Source organism: Protopterus annectens, chromosome 7.part0 (assembly GCF_019279795.1).
Source record: "Protopterus annectens isolate FY-2018-M chromosome 7.part0, PAN1.0, whole genome shotgun sequence".
In the NCBI taxonomy this organism is placed as follows: Eukaryota; Metazoa; Chordata; order Ceratodontiformes; family Protopteridae; genus Protopterus; species Protopterus annectens.
Genome location: NC_056739.1, coordinates 461278740 through 461305106, shown reverse-complemented (window position 1 = coordinate 461305106; position 26367 = coordinate 461278740). Strand labels below are relative to the sequence as shown.

Below are 26367 nucleotides of genomic sequence, written 5' to 3'. Positions count from 1 at the left end.
AATCAGGAAATGATCGTATTGAGGCCAACAAATCACAGACGATTACATTAACTGCAGCAGTCATCTTGATCCAACATTCACACCGTTGAGGACCAAACAAACACACTACATAAACGTAAAGTGAAGACAAAGTACTGAAATACCTAACTCTCTTTAAAACAATTCCCTTTGTGTGAGCGCACCCTTAAATAAAAGCCAATCAATAGGTGCTGGGTAGTACGAGCAACAACTACATGGAGATGCAGAAATACACGGGTGGAAATCTGCGGGTTTTGTGGAACGTATAATCAGTAAAAGTACGTATAACAAAAAGACAACCAATCAAGTCATAGTGGGTGGGGCAGGCAAAGTGGGGCGCACGCTTGTCTGAACCAACAACCAATGGGAGCTGAGAAGAAGTCAAGACTCGTGGGGATAAAGTTTGGAGCGAGTTGGGGCGGCAGTGCCTGAGGAGCCGAAGTACAACTGTTTATTGGAAACTGTGAGGAATAACAGCCAAAGTCAAGAAAAAGCCGTAAGCGGTTGTTGCTGGAGGAAGCTAAACCCAAACGAAAACAAAATTGGGGAGGGAGGGGAGTAGTTGGTGTGTACACCGATCGATATACCCAGTCCCGGGACAGTCGCTAAGCGACCCACCTGACAACTTTTGTACTTGAAAATGAGCGAAGCGCAGCTTCCTCCTGCTGAAGAAGCCCCGTCCGAGCCGGAGAAGCCGGTGGTGGCGACGGGCAGAGGACAGATACCAGCGACCGAGAAAAAGGTTCTCGGTAAGGGAACGTGGAGTAGAACTGGGAAATTGGGCGGATATGAGGCAATATGAAAGGAGGGAGGTGTATGCAAGTGTTATTGCAACGACTAGTGTACTGAAGGGGTTAAATTTTTTGCTACTTATTAAGCACGCTTGTAATTCCGGAAGATAGTAAAGTTTAAGGATGGGCCTTTCTTGGAAGTGTGAAAGTGGATTGTAAGGAACTTGCCTTTTAGGCCAACCAAAAAGTTCATGCTTTTAGTGAAGTGCATGGTATTTTGTTTTGCAGAACTTTGTATTTGTGTTTGGAGTAAGAGTTCTAGAGTGATTACGTTCCCAGTTTAACTGGGGACTAAAACTACCAGAGGTACTTGTAGTCCATGTGGTTATATTGAATAGTCAACTTTATTGGTTTATTTTGGTAGTGTAACTTTTCCATTGCATGCTGTGGTATGGGGGAGGCTTTTAAAGCATTTCGGCGCGTGTTTGATTTTATAGAACATCAAACCTGCCTGGTTTGTTGGCTGCTAAATGTAATACTGATTTAAATTTTGGGGCTGGATTTTACTGATGTCACGTTATGGCTTTCCAGATTTCGCTTGGGTGAGTAAGTTGAAACGTGACATTTAGTTTACGTTGGAATATGAAGTGTTAAGTGCCCACCTGTCTGAAGTTTTAGAGAATTATGGGCAGTGCAAAACTCGGAGGTGGGGCAGGAAAGAGCTAGTGGTTTTGCATTGATTCATGGGTGGCTTGCAGTTTGGTCTGATTTAAAGCGGTTATAAATGTTTTGGTGGGAGTAAAGTGGAAAGAATGCAGTTGTACATCTGAATTGGGGGTGAATTAAGTATGCAACAAATATTAAACTTGCAGTAATTGTTTTTTTCTGTTGGTTTTATTAGCAACACAGGTTCTGGGCACAGTTAAGTGGTTTAACGTGCGGAATGGATACGGCTTTATTAACAGGTATGTCTTGTAGTCAGTCTATCTTTTGTATAAACGAGTGGTGACATACTAAGTTAAGCTGTGATTAAAAACCTGGTATTTGATTCTTTAATTTAAATGTGGTAAGCGGTGGTTTATTTGGCTTTAGTTGTAAAGCATCCAGTAATGTAATTTGGATTCATGTCATTGCTTGTAAGTGCTTTCATTTACTATTCAAGCTGTCCACAAAATTGGAGTGACTTGAAATTCATCAGTAGGTTTTACTTTTTTATTTTGCTTGGTGTTTGCAATACACTTGGTATGGTAATTGCTGTTAGCATAAAAGCTTTGTAATACACAACCCAGCAACCATACTAAATTATCTCTGTTATGTAGACTCTCTGTGGGTGCCATGCTGAAAACTGTAGGTGGCTGGTGGGCATAAGGGATATATGCTTTCAGTTTTTGTTTGTGAAGCAGTGGGTATTCTCCCTGTAATGGCCTTATTTAGGCTAAAGGGCGGCCTGAGATTGGACCGAACATTTATCTAAAGTTTTCATTGTAGTATTTTTCAAGGTGTTGTATGTACAGTGCTTGAAAGTAGTTGGTTCCCTGTAACTGGCTTGCAGTATGTCTTCACTGGTCATTCTAATGAGCTCTGCAGTGTAAGCTATGACAGAGTAAAATTGGTTAATGAAGCAAGTATTAAACTTTGAGTACTTGATAATGGTTTTCAGTCTTACTCACAAACACTGGCTAATCTGCAATGTGTGTACTGTACTTGTGTACTATGTATGCTACCTATGTTCCAAACTTCTATGTGGAGCTTTTCTCCCTGGGCTTCTGAAAGGGCATTTTTGGCTCACACCCCCAGTTAACTAATGTAAAACAAATAAAAAAGGCAGTCCAACAGTGATGTAGGCTACAACTGTCCAGTACATTTGATCTGTTGATGCAAATGGAGCACTGCTTCCTTTTTTATTAACGAAAAAATCTAAAGTAATTGCATAAATACATTACTGCAGATCCCAAATTTGATGGGGAATTAGTAATATGGGCAGGGAGCTTCAATTATGCAAACTGCAATTAAGGGGATGCTACTGGTGCAATCCCTGTAAAAATCTTAATTTCATGTTTTATTTCTGGGTTGGGATGTGTGGTGCTTTGTCTTGTACATGGAAATATCTTGTGTTGAGCTTTATATTGTATTTGTGTAATATGTGGTGTAGTGGAGGTAGTACTTCCTCGATGTATTAAGCAGTTGTAATTCTTTAGGTGTTAAATGCTTCTAACTCGTTTGTACATATGTAGCTGGTGGATAATCATGGTGCACTTTGCAGCTGTGCTGCTGTAATATGCAATTTATGCTTTGCTTTTATACCAACTTTGGGTGCATCTGGTTTGGGTGTGATGTTAAAGCAGGCACGGTAGGGTGGGCTTACATTCTTCCACCACCTGTTTTGAGTATTTCACCTCTAGCTTCCTCAACTGCTTTGCTTTTACTTATTTCTGTACCATACTGTAGTATTGGTCACACCACTGTTGTACTCTTGCTTTGGCTTTGTCATGCACTACTGACACTGTACCAGTTGGCTGCCCACCCTGTGAATCTAGGTTTATTTCAACCACCCTGCAAGATAATTGAAGCTATTAATCTGTTCCAATATTTTAGTTACCAGCTTCTGATTCCTCACTTGCTTTTTTCCACCTTATCTGTATGCATTTTTCATCTCTTGTCGGTTTTGCATTACGTACCCCCTATCCTTTAGGTTTTAGTCTGTAGTGGTAACATTTTGTATTCAGCAACTTGATTTCTGATTTGACATGTTTGCTAATCAAGTCCTTCACCAGTATGAACATTAGTGGGCTCAGCAAATTTGAGTTGTCTTCCTCACTGTGAACATTGTCAATTGCACTGCATTCTGATCTGAACGGCTTGTATGCTATATTTTTTATTATGCATACTCATTTATCAGCCACCCTTTTCAGAAGTTTCATCTAGTGAGTGGTTTGATATCTGTACTACCAATTATTGAATGTCTTTGTGCACTGGCACTAGTATGCTTGCTCTTCATTTGGGATACACATTTGCTGTTGAGTACCCCCAAGAGACATTTCTTTAATGTCAAACATCTTTATATACCTGTTGTGACTACCTGAGCATGCTGCTTTACCTGAGCATGCTGCTTTCCCTGATTTCATTTTTTCTAAGTGCTGTTTTCTGTTGGCCTCTTCTGTAACAGGCTGTCTGGGGCATTGCAGCTTCTATGGGGTTTTCTCCATTCAGAAGCTGCTGGAAAGTATTCCATATGTGCACTTTGCCTTGCAACTTGAGTTTCTTTGCACTTTGGAGTCACTTTTTTGAGAAGTTTGTAGTGATTCTGTCTTTGCAACTCCCCTCAGCCTTTGACTTTATCTCCCAGTTTTCTTTATTTACTGCACATCTGTTTTTCTTGATTTACTGCACATCTGTATTCCATCACCAGCTTTCCATATTTTTGTATCTGGCTCTGCTGCATGTTCTCTAGTCCTTGCACATGCTGTTTTGTTGTGCTGCCATTCAATTCCACCTGTTTCCACTTCTGTGGTACTAGAGCCTTGAGTGATTCATTGAGCTGCTGTGCTTTCTCTCCAGTCAACTTCCAGGTCTTCAGACTGGTTTCTAATTTCAGAGCCTTCTGACCACAGCTTGTAGCTAATTTTGGCAACCAGTGGTTTATGCTGTGCTCTGACCTTTGCTTAGGAAGACTTTAATTGCTGATTCTATCCTGGTGCCCTTACTTTTGGAGCAAGTCTGAGTTGCATGTTGGCCACTCTTGGGTGTGATCTTGCAAATGTTTCTGAACCATGTTTTGGCCATCAAGCCATTTTCTAGACAGAAGTTGTGGCCTCTCCTTTATTCTGGTCCTCCATGTGGACACAGACCTCTCCTGTTTATCCTGATGTGTTCGTCACTCATTTAATTGTCCTTGGAAGTCCTGCAACCGATGTCTAAATGCAGTCGTCTTACAAGCAACCCTCCTCTGGGGGCATAGGCAATTATGAATACTGTCCTATTACGTTGGTTATGACTTGCTAATTCTGGTGACATCTTTCACACCCCTGTGAAGCCTCTCATTCACTACTATCTACACAATTTCAAGCCTGTCTCCTGAGTTGTAGATTCTGTTCTGGTTCCTAAGTAAAGTTTTTGCTGCTTTGCCCTTTCATCGTTTCCTGGATACATAAGACATGGCTGGACATGTCGTCCATTTCCATGCTGTGTCTACTCAGTGAACCTACATCATGTAGCAATTAATATTTGGCAGGTTGGTTTTATGCCCAGCTTTCACTCTGCTATCCCACATAACCTAAGCTGGGCAGCTGGACATTGGCTGGCAAGTAGTTGCATGACCAAAGGCTGTTGGGCATACCCTGACCAATAGGTTGCACATAGATCCTAACATTAGCATGGGTCCCTGGCATAGGTCTGAGTAGGCTGGGTCCTCAACCCCACTTATAATTGGCAAATGCTCATTCCTATTTGGCAACAGTCAACCCTACCAAATCGCCTAGAGCCAATTTTAATGCAATGGCCAGTCTGGACACTGCTTGCAGCCCAGTCAGTTTTTAGAATACTTTGCGCCGTACATGTTTAAAGGGATTTGGTTTGTGCAACTCTTGGGTGCTATCTAGTTTCTGCTGTTGCAGCCCATAAGTCCCTTATGAGTGTCTGAGATGGAAGCACTTGGCATGTTTTGGGGAGGTGGGAGGAACACTGCAAACACAGAACATTACAACTGCGTATAGGTTTGGGTCAGAATTTAACTTTGTACCTTGGGCATGATTCTGCCAATTGGATGGGCGGATTTGCTAAAATCTGTACCCACGAATATATATGCATTATGTATTTGCATTTAGGTTTTAGGCTTGCTAGTTAAATGTTGCACAGCAGCATAATGCGGAGTTAACTTAATGTTCCTGTTAGTAAGTGGTCCTGTTTCATGTGGAATCTAGGCCATTGACTGGTTGAGTGATGCTGTAGATTGAGGCATAACTGTCAAATGCATGTTAAAGTTGTACTCCTTTTTCTAAGCTGTTACATTAACCACTGCATAGCATAGAGTACTGTATCTGTAGTTTTGCGCATCTTTGTATTGCTGGTTAAGTATGTTAAAATACTTGGGCTGTTGACCTTTTTCTTTTCCTTCCCCAAAGAAATGACACCAAAGAGGACGTCTTTGTACACCAGGTAACTAAATTTTTCCTATTTACAGTTGATGGACTGGTGTGTGCTTTACAGTACTAAAGGTGATGCAGAGATCAGCTATCTAGTATTTGCTGGGTAATTATACCGTTAAGTGAAGCTTCTATACCTTTAATTCTACAGTCACTTTAGGATACTTGAAGCTCTGGGGGTTTGCTCCCTTTTGTTGTTGAAGGCTGTGATTTATTGAGTGCTTTTTGCTGATCAGTGGCTGCAAAATGCTAGGATACCATTTTGAGGTTAGTATTGATTTTGTTCTTGTAAGCTTTTAACTGTTACTGTGATCGGGTTTTCTGCACTTCATCTGTGGTGAGTTGTAATGTTTGGACCCAATAGTTCCATCTTCACTATTGTCTTGCTGTAGCATGGAGTGTGGAACTGTCTTTTGCACTGGAAGTGGTGCATTTGGCTGCTGTAATGCAGTATGGGAGGTTTTGAATTGGACTGTACTTGTTTAATGTGCATTTGGTAGCAAGTGTTGAGGATAATGCTGGCATTGCTAGAAAGCTTTGCTTTGTGCGTTAAATGGATTTGGGGGTGTAGAGTAGGTTCCCTTCAAATAGCTTTTCTTAACGGAGTACTGTCAACTGTTAAGCAGTTGTAGCTTGATAATTCATGCATTTCGATCTTCCCTGCCATTCATTAACACTTTCCACTTAATCTGGTACCTGAACTTTGAAATAGTTACAATCTTGTGAATGGATTCCTGCATGTTTTCACATGCTCGGTGGCAAGCTGACATGGTTGAATTGATTTGAGTGGTTGAGCTTGTTTGAATGTAACAATTGTGCTTTAAACCCAAGTAAAATGTTTACCATTTGAAATGTCACCAGTGCAATTAAAAGATCAGTATTGAGCAGTCAAGGGGACTCTTAACCATGTAAACCGATTTTCTTAGTGTTGTCTGCAAACTTGACATGCTGTTTCTTCCAGAATGAAACTGGATGCTACTGGTAGATTGCACTGCTTGCATTTCTGTGTAGATGTTTGGAAGGGTGTGCAACTATAGATTGAAGAAAACGGTCAGTGCCAAAGTGCAGTTTAGTAAAACTAAGCACTTGTGCAGGTGGATAGATTTCCCCATACTCCCTCACTCTTTAAAACTGGATAAAAGGTGGAGAAGCTATGAAGCTTTTTGTTCAGGGTGCTTTTTTTGTAAAGTAAAAATGCAGTGGGTTTGGGGGAGTGAGTTAAGGCACTAAATACAGGCTGTGGAAACTCCACAGCACAGAAATTTCTAAATTATCTTAATTGTACAGACTTGTGATCTCACAGCTCATTGCTTAGTTTACTTCATTTTCCATTGTTTTTTTTGCTCAAAGTCCTTTACTATTTGTGGTTATTTTGACTGTTTTGTGACCTTTAATTTTTACCGATTTAGGTGTCTGACATCAAGGCGTAGGGGGAGTGAAGCTGTTTAGATAAAGAATGAGTTGAGTGGGAATGTTTCCTGTCAGCCTTGTGCTTATTTACATGGCTTACCGCACGTTTTGGCACGTCTAAACACATTAAGATAAACTGATTAAGCAGTTTGTGTACAAATAAACTTGTGTGATGGGTTGTATATTGCTGTAGTTTAGTAAGTCATTGAATGTTTACACACCAAACCATAATATGAACTGTTAAACTGGTAATTAAACACACTTTTACTTTGCATGTCTGCTACTAGTGTCAGTGATGGAATACTGCTTAGAAAATTGAATTCCCAAGTGGTTCCATTTGGAGTTGTCAAATCTAATGTGGATTTGATCATGGAGGGATTTAATTGGAAACTTGCAGCCCTTTTGTTGCCAGACCAGTAGTCACTTTTGTAAAAAGTGCATATACTTTGTCCCACCTTATTTTGGCAAGGTGTGAAGGTTTACTGCAGAGTTTGTACTTTTGTCCGTCCTTGGTATACTGGCACAGTACACAATCTGAAGTCCTGTATCTGGTTATGTTGAATGTCTGAAATGTGGATTTGATCACATGAATCGTGGTTTCAGCCGCTGTTCATCTTGGGTGTTGCAGACATCTTTGTAAAGATAGTCTTGTGGAGTCTAAGGGGGATTAGATTACTGGGCTGACATAAGCATTGGCTTAGTTGTACCACTGGGCTGAAGTTTAATAGCAAATGTTACTTTAGGATTGTGTTCAGGGTTATCAGTTGATGAGCTGTAGGTTTTTCATGTGTGTAAAGATTGATTTGACAGGGTTTTTTGAAACTGGGTGAGACTGTTGTAGTAAATATGATCAATTAATTGCCTGTGAGGCTTTTACTTATGGACACATTTTCACAAGTTGCATGGGTGGGTCATCCCTTAAGTGCCTCTTGAGCATAATGGGCTTAAATTTTAAAGGAGCTTCTGAGCTTTTGGGAGGGCTCTAAAGTAAGCCCACTGTTTTTGAGGGTGTCTACTTGTGGATTGATTGTATAGGAGTAAAACGGGTAGCTTTATACCACCAATGTTTGCTAGTGTGGTTAAAACTGGTTTTAATACTGAACATTCTTTTCATGGGTCCCAATTGCATGGTTGAAAAGTGGGGATTATAGGGAATACAGCACTAAAGGCATAGAGGCATCCATGTGACCCAAAGGTGCAGCAGTGGAGAAAGGGGTGTGATCAAAGGTGGTAGTTGAGGCTGTACAAACAAGTCTCACTTGTAAAATTTGTGCAATAGCTGTAGGGGGTAATGCACCAGTTATGGAAAATGTCTGAATCACTTTGAATTGGGACCAGCAGAAGCAGTGAAATAGCAGCTGGTGGATTAATAGGTAATGCTCCTGTATTGCAGGGCCATGGTCAGGCTTCACCTTAAGGGTTACTTTAAGTGGTGCAATAGTTTCTGTGGAGGCAGCTACAGTGAGATGAAAGGTAATATAACCAGACTTGAGAGGTAATGCACCTAGAAATAGGGGGTGGTTACCGTTGCTCAGTATGTCAAGGAGATGGTTCATGCTGATTAAGGGGGGTGAAAGGAGTGGTACTGGCAGCGGATGAAGTACTATTTATGGCTCTTATAATGGGTTCTGCTGGAAATGGGATAAGTCTTCAGAGTACATTGTAGAATAGGAGATCACAGATGGTAAAGAGTATAACAAAGTGCAGACTAGATAGGCTTATTTAAGCTGCATAACTTAACATAAAACAAGTATATAAACTTTAATGTGCAGTATCCTGTAGGATTTGAGCTAGTCTGTTGGATGTCACTTTTAACCTTACAAGTACTGGGATATTATTCTAGCAGCTGAAGAGTTGTGTATAGATTGTACACTTTTTGTTGGATGGTTAAGGCCACAGTCACTGGTCCAGTGGAGAGACTGCAGTAGTTCAGTACAGTAGAATTGCAAAAAAAACCTGCATGTAAATGTTGAGTAGGTAATCTGTGCTAGGTCTTTCTGAACACTGACTAATTGGTTTTTGAACCTTAGTGAACAGAGTCTGGTTTGTTTATCCTTGTGTAAGCTGGGATAGGCTAGTTCTATAGTATGACTTCATGTTTTATTCGGTAAATATTCTGTCTGATTTCTTAAATGGGTTTTGACTTAACCAGTGTGCATGTGAAAAAACGCCCCTACCTTGGGTGTTCTGTAATGCTTTGACAACAGCTGCTGTATTGCATCCTCAAATTTTTACTTTTTGAATAGTTTTACTGCCATGTGCCAGTTGTAGTTGTCTTGTGGACTTTTCCATTCCTGCCAGTTTCCCTACATTCTATTTCTTTTTGAATGGAGACTATTTATTTTGACAAGTCTTAAAATGTTTGCTGGTAACGTGTAAAGCCAGCATATAACACAGCATGCCAAATTTAAGCCTCAAAACACCTCTTGTAAAGGAAACTTGCCCTTTGGGGTTTGTAACCATCAGTCCCTTTTCCAGGGGAGCTTAGCTGCTTGGGCAGGTTGAGCAGAAACCCACTAAGTATATTTTCCCTAGTCTGAAATATTGGCCTTGGATTGCAGTCCGTCTTGTCCAAATAGTTCGGTTCTCAAAGAATATTAAGGTGGGCTTTTCCAGTCGTATGTCAGGGTGCAATATGCAAAACTTTCTAACCGAAGCTGTACAAGGCTGTGGTCTGTTCATATAATTGTTTCCTCTTGAATGCTACAAAACTTGCCTTTTTGGTCTTGCTGTTTTGATAAATAACCAAAAGGGTAAGCTTTGTCAATTGCCTGTACTTCTGCATGTAAAGTGGCAGTTTACGTTGGCTATTTAGTATTGCAGTTCAGTGCTTTTTGTAATTGGGCTTCTAAACTTGCACTGTTTTCTTGCTAGACTGCCATTAAAAAGAACAATCCTCGGAAGTTCCTCCGGAGTGTTGGAGATGGAGAGATCGTGGAATTTGATGTTGTGGAGGGAGAGAAGGTAAATCTTGCTGTCATCTGGTGTACGTATAAACTTCTGATTGTGTTCTGTACTTTATTGTGAACTCCATAGATTAATGGAGAAGCAGTTGCTTAGATGCACATAACTGGGTTCACCATTTCATAACATTAGCTTTGTTCACTTTCAGTTGTATAGCTTTGTTCACTTTCAGTTGTATAGCAGGATGTGAAAAACTGAAGCTCTTAATGGACACTGCCCTATTTTAGCAGTTTGTCAACTTCATACCTCGTCATGTGCTTAATGAAACATTTGAAAGCAGAGTCAGTCAACTTGGAGGCATTCTGTGAATGTATAACATGGTCCTTGGTATATTCTGTTTGGTAAGTTACTCTCTATAGTAACCAAAAAATGCTTGGCTACATGTGGTGTGGGTTTTACTTCTGATTTAGGCTGAAAACGGCAAGACTTGCTAAAAGGGCATCCAGTAGCTGGACTGACTGCTTTGTAACCTATAAGCAGTGCATGTGTCAGAGCTGATAAAACATGTAAACTGTTGCTCAAGGTACTGTCAGTGCAGTTTGCCACTGCCTTTACTTAAAATCTCTGGTCAATATAGAGCTAGGCCAGTGTTCAAAAGAATGTGGTAGGCCCACATTTATACAGGTGCTTCCCCAAGACTATCTACATTGGCTTGGCGCAATCTCTTGGAAGATTTAGTTAAATTTCCATATGAAGTGCTCTGTCTCTTTTTAGTCTTAATCTTTTGGCTGGAAAGTGGTGTCTGATTAAGTTGAGGCCTGCTGTCTTGGAAGTGATTTAGTTATCCGTTTAAAGGACGGGCTTATTTTGGGTATGGAGGATTCATACACTTTAGAAATGACCATTGATATGCTATCTGGCAGAGATCAGCGACCTGGCAGGTTTTGCTCTGAGTAGTCATGACAAGGTTGAGTGGAATGTGGTGTTTGGAAGACTTCTGCAAATATGGATCAGTTGTGTAACCTGTTTTTCAAAATCGGCTAAGTTGGGCTTGGTAAGGATCGAGTTTCAAACTTTTGCATGTGTACTTTTAAAAAGTCTTTCTGCTGGAAAATATTGCCTTCAGTATAACTATAGCAATCTACTTTTTAGTGAGGGATAAGGCTTGTACTGGTATTGCAGGGTACCAAGGAATTGAGGCAGTGAGTCATCACACTCCCAAAGGAGAGGGTAGTTAATGGGCAGTTCTAGCAAGGTTGCTTTATTGGTGGTATCAGTTTGAATACTGGCAGAGCTCTCAGCTGAGTAGTATCTGACACTTGGTTGGGTTTACTCTGAGCCTTTCATGCAGGGATTCTGTGCATTTGTTCATGTGCACTTTTATGAATTGAATGTACTGTCTTGTTTCTAAAGTGATTGTACCTAACTGTGGCAGTTTGAGTCTGCTTGGGCTTTCCCATTTGAGGGCAAGGTAATTAACTTGCCGGTCCAAACAGATGAATACTCATATTCTCAACAGATGCTGTGAACTACACTACAGATGTGTGTAAAAAAAAAAAAACAAAGGTTGGGTCAAACTTTCAAGTAGTTCTCCCACAAATTTGCTTGCTTTGCTTTTTTAGTGGAACATGGTTCATAATCACCCTAAGGCTACGTTTCCCCAGAATGTGGATAATGCTTCTAGACAAGTCACTTTTACTCATAATCTCAAGTGTAGTTCTGAAATATGAAGATTTACTTTCATTGAAACTAATTTGTATTTAGTGCTTTCAGTATATGGGTAGTTAGCTGGCATCCTGCAGTTGTGCAGCTAGGGCATATCAATGTAAGCATCCCATTAACTCGGATCTGTGGAGTGTAGGGGTCTCTAGTCTGATTCCCCTGATTGTAGTATGGAGTTCTGGGGAAGAGCAGTTTCAGAGAAGGGTAGCTGCCTTTGAGCAGATTTTCTAGTCTTAAGAACTGTGCCCTGGTTTCAGCAGTAACAATTTGACCCTCAATTGAGCGAGCATGTTCTAGAGGGCAAGGTTAATCTAAAATTATTTGCAGGGAATTTGCTCTGAATAAAAGGAAATGGGTACTACATTCAGTGTATTTTTTGGAAAATGCATTGCATTTCTGATTTAAGTGGGATGTTCTTTTGGCTACTTTGAGTGGCCAGTAAGTGGGATGCTGTTGAATGCAGTATATCTTCATGTTTACTATTAAGCCAGTTACAATTTTGAAATCTGTAGCTTGCTAACATGGTTGCATATTTATGCTTAGTGCTGACATCCGCATGTGGGTTTAACCTGCTTCCATATGACTTCCTGCTAAATGTAAATGGGTAGGGGAGTGCATGGGGGCAAGTGCTGATTTAGAATTTAAGGATTCTTGGTTTAGAGTAGTTGCAATGTACTAGCTTTCTGTGAAAGCCAACCGTTTTACTGCAGTTAAAACCATCTTTGCTTTAGGCTATGATCTATATTCTCAAAGCCCCCTTTGAGATGTTAGGGGCCAGTTGTCCATGTTTGTGTAGATTGGTTAAGGTAAAAGGCAGTTGTACAATCTGGCTTAACTGGAAAATGTCCTTCAGTGCTGTTGTGCAGTTGCTGATGCAGTAACAGAATTGTGTTGTGGAACAGTGTCTACATAAATCTGCAGCAGGTTAACTGGCTGTACTTGATGGCTCATCTGTCTTATTTCCAGTTCAGCTGTTCTGAGTACAGAATGGTTTCATGAATTACAACTACTCTTGTAGTTGCTAATTTTCCTTTGTGGGACAAGGGATAGGAGGAAACCATCAACCTTAAGCTTAATGGCCATGTTTGCTTTGATTTCTCTACATTCTAGTCGTTTAACCAGAGGCATTGAGAATTTCTTTTGGGTACTGTGCACAACCTTGTTTTGGCACTTCAGTCTTGCTGATACAGCCCCCTCCAAGTCCCATGTCTGGTAATGAGCCCTATCTGCACAATAGCTTGTTGGATTGCACATGGTGCAATGCAGTGTTTCTCTAAAACACCGAACCAGCCTTATTCATTTTAGAGCCAGATGAAGGCAAGCAGTACGCAACCACAGTTATGCAAGCAACACATTCCAATCTTAACATATTCTAACAGTTTTCACATACTGGATGCACTGCAGGTGCGACCTGTACATGCAAGGTATCTGAAATGTCTGGTTTTATCATTTTGCTTACCCAGGAGTATGGTCGTAAATGTTAAGGACAAGGTACACTTCCAACAGCACACTATCGTTGCTTGGTTTTTAGGACACCAGTAATAGGGCAGTTAAGTGCATCTAAGTATAAAAGCAAAGAAAAGGCCAAAATGTATAGACTCATGTGTCTAACATTTTAATTACAGTTCACGCCTTTGTGTAAACCAACTACTCAACTTCTGGTATTGCTGTTGGCCACTGCATCCTCTTTGGTTGGGGTTTAGGGGTTCGCACTCTAACCTGGACTGTCCAGCACTAAGTACTGGTGAGAGGCAGTGCGCTTCAGACAATTTTAAAGCTGCTTGGATCCCGGCAGAGCACAGTAACAAACGGAAAGCCAGTAACTGCTGGAGCTTTACACATACCTGATAATTGAGACTGTACAGATTACAATGTTTTCAAATAAACTCTAACTGGCTTCTGTTAAACCCAGGAACTTGTGTAAGCAGTAACTTCTCGAACTACTGAGATCAGGCACTGAACCTTGTACCAGCAAAGGATCAGGCACTGAACCTTGTACCAGCCTAGGTCAGACAGCTTTACTTAAAAGGATACCTTTGAAATAAAACTGACGTGACCCCTGACACGAGAACACCAACTAGTAAAACAGCAGAGGTTAGAGCTGTAGTGGATTATTTTCATTCTATTTTTTAGTTGGCTTTGCCTATTCTGTTTGAATCTAGAAGTTCACGGTTAACATGGATTTTGTTGACAAGCACCACTCTGTCATGGCATTTCATTTTTTTATAGGGTGAGCAATGTTTTTGCATGGCACTTGCAAGCTATGGGTGGGCTGTAGCCATGCCCATAATTTAACAAACCAAGAACAAAATACAAAAATTAACACTTACTCGTTGCAGTACAGCATGAATTAAAATAAAATGTCTGTTGGCCAATAAATTCCACAGCAAAAACTAAGTTGAGCGTTTTCATTCCAAACTCTGTATAGTTTGGAACAAAAGCGCTTAGTCCTTTAAAAAGTTTTGCTGTGCAATACATTGGCTGAACAATATTTTAATTTGTGCTGTGCTGCAACGGGTAATGTTAACTTAAGCTCCCGTAGTCTCAGGTAGGCACTACCTCACGAAAGCTGCACATTGATGTTGCAGAATATACTGGCACGGGTAATGTTAACTTAAGCTCCCGTAGTCTCAGGTAGGCACTACCTCACGAAGCTGCACATTGATGTTGCAGAATATACTGGCAATGTGTGATATCAGTGGTAATGTAAACATTTTAAAAAATCGGGATTTGAAGGGGCCACACATGACTTTGTGACACCCCGTTCTTTTGCCCTCAGACCTGGCAAATGTCAAGTAATTTGGTATGGTTGAGGTATGTCGCACAGTGAAAACGCTTGCTTTGCTGGGTTTTTGTATTAACTAATTGGTTTGTCTGACCTTTTTCCTTCCTGGTTTTGGTTGTCAGAATCTGCTTATGCCAGACAGCAGGGTTGGGATAGCAAGGAAGAGCACATTTGGGCATTTGCAGGACTTGGTAGATCAGGATGATCCAAGTCGGGACTGTTCCACATGGGTGGGCCACTAAGAATAAGGGAGGAGTTGATGGTGGCAATTCAGCAAGACAGTTGCAAGATCTGATACAAGTGGCAAATGTGCATCTTGGGTGGACTTCATACTAGTAAAGGGTACAGGTTAGAATCAGATGTCAGTTTTCTGCAGTGAGTGTGCCCATAAGTGGCAATTGGCTGCAAGCTGTGGGCAGCATTCAATGTCTACACCCAGAAGACCTCGAAGTTGATTGGAGTGAAAGCACACGTTCAGGGAAATCTGGGCTGCTGTGATCTACAGATGAGGAAGGAGCTCAACTGGGCACTCAGACATGACAAGGCCAATACCAAATTTCTGCAGAAATGGTGCAGAACAATGTACAGGGACTGAAATATGTACAAACACTGGTACTGAATACTAGTGGGAGTTGGTGTGCATCTTTAGCTCTGAGCTAACTGCTGTTGACATTGGTGGACTTGCAGCAACCCACATCTACCTATCTTTCATGATCCATCCACCTTTATCCTAGGTATCAGCAGTCTGATAGTTTAGAACTGCATGCACTTGGATTCTTGCTTGGACTTGTTTTTGTGCTCTGAACTCTGCTTGTATTGCTGGATTAAGCCCGAAAGGGTCTTTTGTTGGTGTGGTCAGTGTTATAATGGTACACTAAGATTGACATGTTGCGTTTAGGAAACATTTGCTATTAAAATTAGATTTCCTGCAGCCCAGGTGGAGATGGGTATCAGCATATGAAAACTGTTCATGAAAAGGTGGCCTTAAATTGTTAGAATGCATTACGTAATTCTAATGTGCTATGGCTTCAGAACATGACACTTTCACTGGCTAGTGTGCATTGCCAAATCTCTGATCATGCAACGTTATTCATTACTGGATTTGGCTGTCTGGCTTGAATCTGCACTATGTAGCAAGTTTGGTTAGTGTGGATGTCGCCCACTTTGGGTGAGGCTGACTTGTGCAAACAGTGCTGAATGCTACCTCAAGAATTTGGGGACACCTATTGAGGAAATTTTTGTATATGGTAGGCAACCTTAGTGGACTTGAGTGGGAAGAGGCTGCTTGCTACAGCTGTCAGGTAAGATCTGAGGAACTGATTTTTTTTTTTCCCCTTTTTATAGGAAGAAAAAATGTTTGAGGGATATCTGCAGCTTCAGACCAATTTGGTTTTGAGCTCTTGCATTTTGGCTATCCTTGAGTGGTATATTTGAATCTTTGGCTGTAAAGTACCTCAAATGATAAATTTGTGCATAATTTGAATTTGTAAATTGTCTGCACTTTTCCAAGGGTGCTAAATGTCAGTTGTTTGCATGGCTTGAGAAAGTGTCCCCAAGTAGATGGGTTCTGATTTTGACTTCATCTGACTTGTTCATAAGATTCTTAGAATACTTTTTGGCTGTTTATGAAGTGGTCCTTAATATAGTTAATGCAGTTTTGGGGTGCTTAGTCCACAGGTAGGTCAATCTTTGCTTTTCTTCCCTGACCTTGATATGGTGAACCATCTTAAGACGGCATTTCTTTGAAGTTTGCTTGGGCAGGTCTGGTTTAAGTTTAAAATTCAAGTTGGTTAACTTTTGCCATTGGTCACTTGTTAGTGCTACTTTGTATCTGGAGTGACTACAAACTAACTTTAAGAATCTCTCTTATTACAGGGTGCTGAAGCAGCAAATGTCACTGGTCCTGGAGGTGTGGCAGTAAAAGGTAGTCGTTATGCCCCCAATCGTAGACGTTTCCGTCGAAGGTTCTTTAGACAGCCTCGTGCAGTAACACAGCAGGAGGAGGCTGGACAAGCTGGACAAGCTGTGCCTGCTCCTCAGCAAGGTGAAGTTACAGGTGATGGAACTGCAGTGGAGCAAACACAGCCACGCAGGAGACCCCCTCCATATTTCTTTCGTCGACGATTTAGACGCCCTCCACGTCCTCAAGGAACAGAACAGCCTGAGGTAAGTATCTGCTTTGGGTGACACCATTTTGGAACTAGACTTTTAAAGCTTCAGATCAGTAGCTCCAGGTCTGGTGGGTTGGTAAGAACGCATTTGTATGCTATTTGAAGAGCTTTGGTTAGTGCTGCAGCAGCAGTTACCTTTCAATTTTTTTCTGTCCCTTGAGGCATAATTGAATAGTATTTTCTTGCAGTATTTGTAAGTCAGGACCGGTTTCCTTCATTTCTTAACTCCTTGACTGTTGCATTGCAGGTAAGAGGCATGCTTTGAAGTAAGAATTTTTAAGCTTATCAGCTCAACCAGCAACAAAGCTTTTATTTTGATTAGTAATGCTTTTCATTCTGAGTGTAGTTACCAACTTGGCTACCAGTCTGAAGTGTGGTCTAAGGCATAGGCATTCCATTCCTGACTGGGTTATAAAACTTGCTGTTGCCACAATGGGGGGTGCTCTTGAGGTCTAGTTTACCAACTTGGTAAGACTAAGTTTCAATAGATGAGCCAAATGGGCCTATGGTCTTCCTCAGAAGTATGGACTGTGCACATTTGCAAAGTAAGAATTTGATAGGGTGATAAGTATCTATCTTGGCCTTTACACATTTGAATGTTCTGTGTCAGTTTAGTATGTCTGTGCTGTTAAAATTGTCCTGTCTAACTAAGTTATTGCACCTTGAATGTAAATTGTCTGGGTTCCTGCTACTTTCACATTCACCTTCAGTTTTCCTTTCTCTTTCTAAGCTAGTTGTAGTCCCTGCTGGAATCCAATTACCTCTCCCACAATTCTCTATAGTTAATAAAATAAGTCGTTCCTATGACCAGTTCAGAAACTCAATATAAAATGAAAAATTACCAGGAAGCCCTTTATCACACAAGCTAACCTTTAATGTGAAAAGGCAATCCACAGTTGAGAACTTTCATCTAAACAGACCTGTTCAGAACCATGAATTGGACTGCAATGCTGCTTGAACTAGAACTATGCCCCCAGCAAAAGCCAGTTAAATGCTTTAAGTCCTGAAAACTCAGCAAATGTTTGAGACTTGCGAAGAAAAACAAGTTAATAGTTAAATGCTATAAGGTACTGATCTGTTCATAGGTTCATACTAGGCTATCTGCCCAAGGGCATTTATAAGCCTAGCCCATAGTTATGTGGCTTTCGCCACCCCTTTAGTTTGAATAAAAACTATGCCTATCATTTTGCTGTGCCTCTGTCAAGCAGTGACACTGAAGTAATCCCTGGGGTATATCTGCGATCTCCCATCCATTGGTCAAGATTCCTCTTGAACAAGGCCAGCGAGGTGCTCTGCCTCACATGTACCGGGATTTTGTTCCACAGCATAGGGGGTCTCTGGGTGATGAATCTGTCCCTCCAGCACGTTCTATTTATAACCGTGTCAAGGTTTAAGTCTCCCGCCCTTGTGGTTCTGAGGGATCTAGATTTTTTGAGGTGAAGCATATTCATCAAATCTGGGTTTGACATGGCCTTGTATGTCAGGCACAGGTCACCTCTGAGCAAGCAGTATGAGACTGAATATCTGTAAAATCTACATCTTTGCTGTTGAAGTTTTCTGTTATAGAAAGTCAAACTAGATGCAGCAAAGCTACCCTAGTTGCCAGTACATTCCCTGTGCAGCAGTTTCAGACTAGAACAAATTGTATTTTATAGCTTCTTTTAAGTTTTTGGGCAGGTTTCTTAAGCTTTTAAGCAGTATTGCAGTCTTTGTAACTCTTGGTTCTGAAGAGTTCTGTTCAGATGAAAGCGCTTAACTGATTTTATTTTGCTGATCCTGGGCTTACTTTTCAGTTTTTTCTAATTCTCTTAATTGCTCAATACTTTTAGGTGGAATAGAAATACATGCCAACATAATGCTCATTCCTTGCCAGTAACCCCTTTTCACAAATGTACAGTTAACTATTACTCTACCTTGTGTCCCATATTCTGAGTAACCTTTTGAAATACTTTCTCTACACATTTGTCTCCTGTAGCATTGCTTTGTACCTCATAATTCAGTACTGTGCTAGTCCATGCCTACAGTGCCTTTTTACAAAATGGCATATGCTTTTATTCTATGCAAGTTTTTAATATTTCTAATGCATCTTGTACGCGTGGAGTTTCACATGCCCATGTTGCACAGACATGTGCATTAAGTGGCAGCCCAAAGCTGTGTACACTATTCAAGTGGGAATTCAGGAGGTTGGCTTATTTCCCTGCTGTAAATTCTACACAGACTACCCTCGCAAAGTGTTAATTTCATCTAGTTACCAATGTATGCCTTAAACATGGGCACATTTTGAGCTCCTTGAAACACTGCAAGGCCATAGGTGTGTTGAACCTGGTAGTTTACTCACAGGCACTTGTAATTTTTTGTAGCACAAGTAGATTTTGGTAAACTATCTTAAGCACTGTTACTAAATGTAATCTAGGTAGTTCACATCTAGCTGGACAGTTCATATCTTTTACTTGCCTTTAGTGCTGTTGACTCACTATTGCATAGAGCAGTTTGGCTTGTCCTGAATATTCAATGAAGCAGTATCATTGGAGTTTAAATTGTGGTCAGAATGACTGACTGCAATAGCAAAATAGATAAGTAATTGGTAGGTGGCAGGGGACACTTTTCCATTTTCCCAGAGAATCAAAATTTCTGAAGGTTGGGCTCAATTTGCCTGTCATGCTGAAGCAGTGTTTGTGAGTAGGTAGAATCTTGGTGGTCCCACATTTGTAAATCCCAGCAGTGACTCTTCTAGGAATCAGTGAAGTGGGATTTTGCTTTGCCAACAGTAAATTGGTCTGTAGGTACTGAAGTAATAAGCTGTTGGCACAGATGGCATAAAGGCATTGGGGGAAAATAGATACTTGTGATTGTCTTTTGCATAGTTGCACAAAGATTTAGAGTACTATACACTTAAAATTGCATGTGGGTGCTACATTCATAGCTTCAGACTCTTACTAAACTGACAACCGAAGGGTCCTTTCTAAGCCTGCCAAGCTTTCCGAATAAGGATACAGTGCATCCACATAGGACATTGAGGGCCGGGCATTTATCTACCTCTGTCCATAAGGGAGATGGGTTCCAGGCCTGGTGTAAATTTCCTATTCCCCATACACTTGTCTAGGTTGTGCTTAAAACTGGGTAATAAACTCTGCTTCATGTTGATGGGAAGCCTCTTCTGTAGGAGGGGCTGTTTCTGGGACACCTGTCCAGCATGTTCTGTTCCACAAAATTCAGGTCCCTAGACCCTGTATTTCTAGTGCTGTTTGATTTGTATACAGGAGATTTAGAAGTATGGGGTTTGCAAATGCCTTAAGCCAGGCACCCCTCTGCAATCTATAGGAGGGCTTTAAGGCACACTGCATAAGGCAGGGTTGTTACCCCTTGTCTATAAGCTACCTTTGAGGTGGCTGTAATTGCTGCATATGGCTGGTCAGGTACATACTAAAGGGAGCATTGTACTCTGGTTTGTAAAGGGGGAGTACAGTGGGTTGACCTGTTTGGACCTAGATGCCATGCCCTTAAGTTGTGCAGCAAAAGGATTCTCCTCAGTGGCGACATGATGTTTGAAGGTAAGGATACTGTGTAAAATGTACCTAGATCCCAGACTACTGGTGGGTCAGCTGGTATCAATGTGGTAATTGGCTAGTATGGTTGACTTCCCAAAGGGTACAATTTCATATTAACATTGCGTTTAAGACCATGGCTTTGGTACCATTGGAGATGGACCACCTTAAAAAATGCTAGTTTTGGCAGGGGGATTGAGCGCCCCTAGCTTGCAGTTGGCTCTAAGCCTTTGCTTCCATTTCAGAGAATTTATTTTAATTTGACCTGGAAAGTCAGACTGGACACAGGTCTTTTTTTCAGCGGAGGCCCAGGGAGAAAAGCTCCACTTAAACAATTGCTAAACAGAAATTCTAGACGGGCAGTTCTTGGGCCATCATTGGTAGTATCCTTGCATCACTGCAATGTAGTGGATTAGAATGAGCCCATTGGTCCATAATCAGTAGTTAATTCTCAAGTTACAATTTCTGCAATGAAAATGTAAGACCAACTCCTTTTCCTTACAGTAACTAGTTAACATTTGGATCTGTTAAACTGTTGCAGTAGTTGTCTTGCTGTTTAAGTGCATTATTGCAGTAAGGGTTGAGTAAAGCACTGACAAGTGCTGTTGCGCTCCACTTCTGTATTGCGAAACAGCAGTTGAGTACCTTGTAAAGGGTAGCTTGTTTCACTTCAAGTATTCATGTGCAGGACGGCGTCTGCATTTTGTGCTTTTCATAGCTAACTATGAATGTACCTGGGTTTGTATTTGACTCTACAGAGTAGCCGTACTTTCAAATTTACAGTTTGAAGGCTTTATGGTGCAACTATCTTTGTATCTTATTGCTTAGCATAATAGGCTACAATTGTAATATGATTAGTAAATAGAGAAGTAATTTATATCACTAGTCGCATGCTTTATTGTATCCTATGTTCCATTGTCAGTGTATGTTTAATTACATTTATAGTGCTTTTCGACTCTAACATTTCTCACCAGCCTCTGCTGAAAGTTCGATTCCCTGTTAACTTAAGAGCTTTCTTGTGGCTTTTTAACCTTGTATTATACTTTTAGGTTTATAGACCAGAATCCATAGGCTTTGCTGCAGTCAACACTTAAGAACCTGTTGCTGGTGATGTGTGCAGTTAAAATTTAAAATCTGTTGCTTATGGGTAGTCTACTTCTTGGTAGATATTTTCCAGGAAACAAAGTTGTGAAAGTATGGTAGGTTCCTTTAGACAAACTGATAGCTGACTTGTATGTATTTTCAGGCAACACAGCAGGCAATGCAGCAAGGCACAGACTCCAGGCCAGAGGCTCAGACTGGAGACCAGACTCAGACCGATGCAGGTCAGCAACCCAGTCGCCCTAGATTCCGCAGGTATTTTTCAGAAGTGGCACCTGACTGGTATTGAAAGTGCTGTATCTTTGCATTACTGTTAAGCTTGTAGTTTGTGGTCAGAAATTTAATGCCGTTTTGGAATGCAGTCCTGCACTTAATGAAAAATGCTTTTTAATTCTAGTACTTTAAGGTAATTTTCTGTTTTTCTGTTTTTCTAACTTGTGTTGGATCGTGACTTGCTTTTTCTGAAATCCTATATGCCACTGGCAGTAAGTTTAACTATTGACACTTGGTCCATTATCTTGCTCTGCATATGGTATCTTGCATCCCACTAATTGCTGTGTTTGCAGTTAATCTTTTCACTGTTACGTTATGTGTATAGTATCTAACTGGGTTGTTTCTATTGTGAGCAGCTAGTACTGAAGTTTGTAGTAAAAGTAGGAATGCAAATGTGCTCTGAGCTTTATTCTGATCATGTAGCCCAGTTAACTGATTGTATTGCTGAAATTTTTTGAAGGAGACGTCGGCGGCCACCTCAGCAGCAACCCCAGCAGCAGGGTGGAGAGGTAGCACCAGCTGAGAAAGTGGATGGGCAAGTGGATGCTGCACCTCAGCCTAGGCGCAGACCTTTTTTCAGGCGCCGTCCACGTCGTGCACCTCCAGCACAGAATGGTGCAGAGGTAAGCAATACTGGCACAGATGAGATATATAAAAGTTAAATGTATGTAGCTAGACCTGTAGTGTATGATCAGACCTGAAAATTGGAGTACAAATGCACGAGGGCTGTAGGGGGGTATCCTACAAGTAAGGCCAAGTGCAGTGGATCATTAAGACTGAGATGAACTTTTGAGTAAACTTGACTGGGGTAGTCCTACTAGGGCAGTCCCCCTCTTCAGGGAGACCTGAGGGTGGTATACAGACTGGGGGAGACTTTAAGGCACTGCTTAACTTCCCTTACTCCAGCTGTAAGACTTTGTGTACATCTCCGCTACCATCAGTTCAGGCAGATGGGGCCTTGCTTTGAACTCAGAAGGATTTTAATGTTATGGGGATTACAAAGCAGGAAGTTCACAAGGCTGTCTGCACTAAGGCTGTCTGCACTAAGGATGTCCAAGTGTTTCGCCTATTGGGGCAAAGCTAGTTGGGCTAGGATAGACTTAGAAATGCTTATTCAGTAAAGGTTTGTCTTGAATGATGCAGTGGGGTGAACTCAAAGTAGTACCTACAGGTGGGATTCTTAACCAGTGTCAGTGTAATCAAACTATTGCGTTCAATTCCTGCCGCCTTAAACTCATTCCTGCAAAACATTTTTCTGCAAGTATTTTCATGATTTTCATTTTCTGTAATTTACTCCTACCCTTTTCTAAAGTTCCCACTTCCTGTTTTATCTAATAGTTACAGTAGTTACACGGTCAAGTTTGCTTAGCTTGGATCTTTCAATTTTCTAGTAATTGCCTTTGTCAGCCACCAGATTTGAATTAAAGCCTTACTGTGTCTGGGCAATTCAGGTCCTGTATCCCAGCTAAAAACGCTTGAATTATACTTTCCCAATATTCTCCTCTCTACCAAAGGTGGTTCCTCTCTACCAAAGGTGGTTTCAGAATCCAGTATCAACAGTGCATTAACCTAACAGTATTCCCCAACTTCTCTAACAAAGGTGAATATTGCTTAATTTGCTGGATGCTCAGTTCTTGGAATAAAATATTTCAGGAAGTCAGACCAATTTGTTTCCTTCTAACATCCCAGATTGGGAAAAACCTGTGACCAAAATAAACTGCCAGATGGCTCACAAATTGTCATACCAAATAGTTCCTTGTCAAAACCCATGTGAGCCCATTCAACCAAGCCCATAGCAATGTCAGCTGTATTCCTATGTAGAGCCTCCATGGATAGCTGTGCAGCATCTTGGACTACTCCCCATACCTTTTATTACTAATTACAAATCTGATCTGGTATCCAGGGGTAGAGCATTTGGCTCATTGGTGCTCTGCAACATCCTTAAGTCCACCCAGGACAATAAAGTAGCCTGAGACTCTGTCCCCAGGTTGAGGGTGGAATGAATTTACATTAGTTATGTACTCACCATAACATTTTTTGTTCATTTTCATTCTTGGCTCCCCACCCTCCTACCCCATACCATTGACACCTTGAAAAACAGGTGTTAAATGGGTTACCTTTGTTTACAGTTCCAGATTCCATGAAATATTTTCTGTCTGCAAAACGTTATCTGAAGTAATTAGGATGGATACATTGTGGGCAAGATTTTGGTCCCATGAGCTGTTGTAGTGACTGTCCTGAGTATCTGAATTGAACCCACAGGTTGAAAGTGGCAGCACAGATGGAGTGCTATAGTGAGTTAATCTTCACTTGGAATAGTCTAAAATCCCATTAGCTTTCTGACATTAAGTACCTCCTTTTTTAGATATATTTTGGTGCATTAGAATGAGTAAATCAATGAATGTGGGGAAAGAATTTCTAACTTGGTTGCCTTAATCTTGGGTTCATCCGGTTGTCTAACTTTGAATTTCTAACCACATGCCTTTGCTTAATTATTGATATGGTCAACATTTTGTAACTTCCCATTGTGTAATACCAGTGTGACACGTTTTGTCTTTAAATGTAGTCGTTAAATGTATTACTATTTTTTTTAGGCAACTGGAATTGCAAAGAAAGTCCATGCTTTATATTGGGTTCCTGAAAATTAATTTTTAAGGAAGTTAATAGGTTAACCGTAGTCTTAACCAAATGGAGGTGTAATTAGTAATCCATTTTGGTAAATACCTCCATGAATCTTTCCATTTGGCTTTTCTTAACCAATAAATTATCCTCTTAATTGAGGGTAAGGAACCAGATTCTAAATCTGTAAGATCAATGTCGCCCAATGCCCCATCTCTAATGTGGTGTTTTAAAGCCAATCTAGACTTATTAGGAAACCATAAAAATCTCTACTGTTTTGGGAGTGAAATTCTGTTTTATAATAGAATATTAGGAAGGATAATTTGTCTCCGTAGTGATGAGTTTTATGGAGTTTAATATTGAGACAGGATTACCCCAAGTGATTTTACCATCTTTCACAATGTTTATGTAATTTCTTTTAATGGGTAGTTGTGTTCACATTACAGTCCTGATTTCTTTTGGAATACTGTTGCCATCAGTTAATAGGATGTCATCTGCAAGTTGTATTTTGGGATTAAATTAGTGTCATTTGATCTTGTATAAGTTGCAAAAACTTCCATAATTGGAGCAAAAAGCAATGGGATAGGGTACAGCCCTTTTATTACCTTTAGTAATTTGGTAATCAATCTTAACGTAAAGACGTTTTCATAGACTAAGAAATTGAAAAAAAAATGCATTCCTCCTGTACCAAGCACTTCCAATTGACAATTGCACTGTTATCCAGACTAACCAAACTTTATTTTTTTGAATTGGTATAATTGTATTCTCTTGATACAGGTGTTCATGTTCATTATAAACCCAGTCTGATCATTGTTTAAAACAATTTCTTCCAATGTGTATTCTGGTGGTGTAGATTGCCATGAATCGTTTATAATTTAATGAAATCTGTCTATATGAAGAACATTGAGTCCTTGTCAAGTTTTAAAATTGGGGGTGTTGGGGTATACCTTTTGTAAATATTTCAACTAAATCTCTAACACTTCCTTTTGTGTAGTTCGGGTGTCCTGTCATTTCCAGGTGCCTTGTTGGTTTTAATTTGAATCTTGAGTTAAGACGTGGGCTTCCTTGATCTTCTGACAAGTGTTCTAATTAGATCTTGCATATCCATTTTTAATGTTAAAATGATACCTGAAGGCATCCAGAATCTTGTATTTCAGTACATTTTTACTACTAGAGGAATATAATTTGAGGTTACTACTTTTTTCTAGTAGCCCAATGTATGCATGGATTTATGACATGTAACCTTTTCCAGATTTATTTTTATGAAATTTCCATTTACTGTAAGCTATTAAGTTCCTTATTTTTCTCCTGTAAATCACTTGAGTCCCGTTGTGCATACCAGTCTGTAACTTTGCCAGAGCTATACTTAGTCCCATACAAAATTCTGAGGTGTCGCCTGTATGATTTCAATAAGTTTCTAAAAACTTATGCAGGAATTTTGGTGTTACTAGAATTCAATATAAGTGTCACATTATGATCAGGTAGTGAGCAAGAGACATCCTCTACTAGTGATCTCATTTGAAACTTGCTCTATTCTCGATTTGTCCCATGCTTGAGAAATGTGTGAAGAGCAATTTTGAAACTGGTCAGTGAACTCAAAAGCCTTGACTGAGGCTGGTTTCTTCCATTTACAGCCAGTGTTGGTATCCTTGTCAGATGAAATTGGTCACCTTTAAAATGTCTACCTTTGATATTTTTATTCCCCCAGCTTGTAACTATATTCTCAAGCCAGGTATGCAATAGTGTTTCCTTTGAATCTCTGAAGTCACTGAACAAAACATGCCTCTTTCATCACTAAATGTATTCAGGATTTTGAGGCACAACATTTTCCATAAGTTACCACTCTTTGAGCTAGGCAGTGTAGTATTAAGTCTGTCCAAATCTTTTAAATGTTTCCTGTGTTAAAAAAAAAAAAAAAAACTTGGGTAATTTTAAACATGTATAAAC

General features: G+C 40.4%; 1 protein-coding gene across 1 annotated transcript in view; it reads left to right on the top strand.

Moving 5' to 3' along the window:
- The first annotated feature begins 378 nt into the window (after positions 1-378).
- YBX2 (Y-box binding protein 2) overlaps positions 379-26367 on the top strand; it is a 207056-nt gene continuing 181067 nt past the window's right edge. Inside the window, exons 1-7 of the mRNA XM_044077043.1 lie at positions 379-767; positions 1651-1714; positions 5870-5903; positions 10175-10264; positions 16587-16877; positions 21674-21783; positions 22262-22424. Coding sequence (XP_043932978.1) covers positions 659-767; positions 1651-1714; positions 5870-5903; positions 10175-10264; positions 16587-16877; positions 21674-21783; positions 22262-22424 — 861 coding nt within the window. The 5' untranslated portion in view covers positions 379-658. The remainder of the gene's footprint in view (positions 768-1650; positions 1715-5869; positions 5904-10174; positions 10265-16586; positions 16878-21673; positions 21784-22261; positions 22425-26367) is intronic.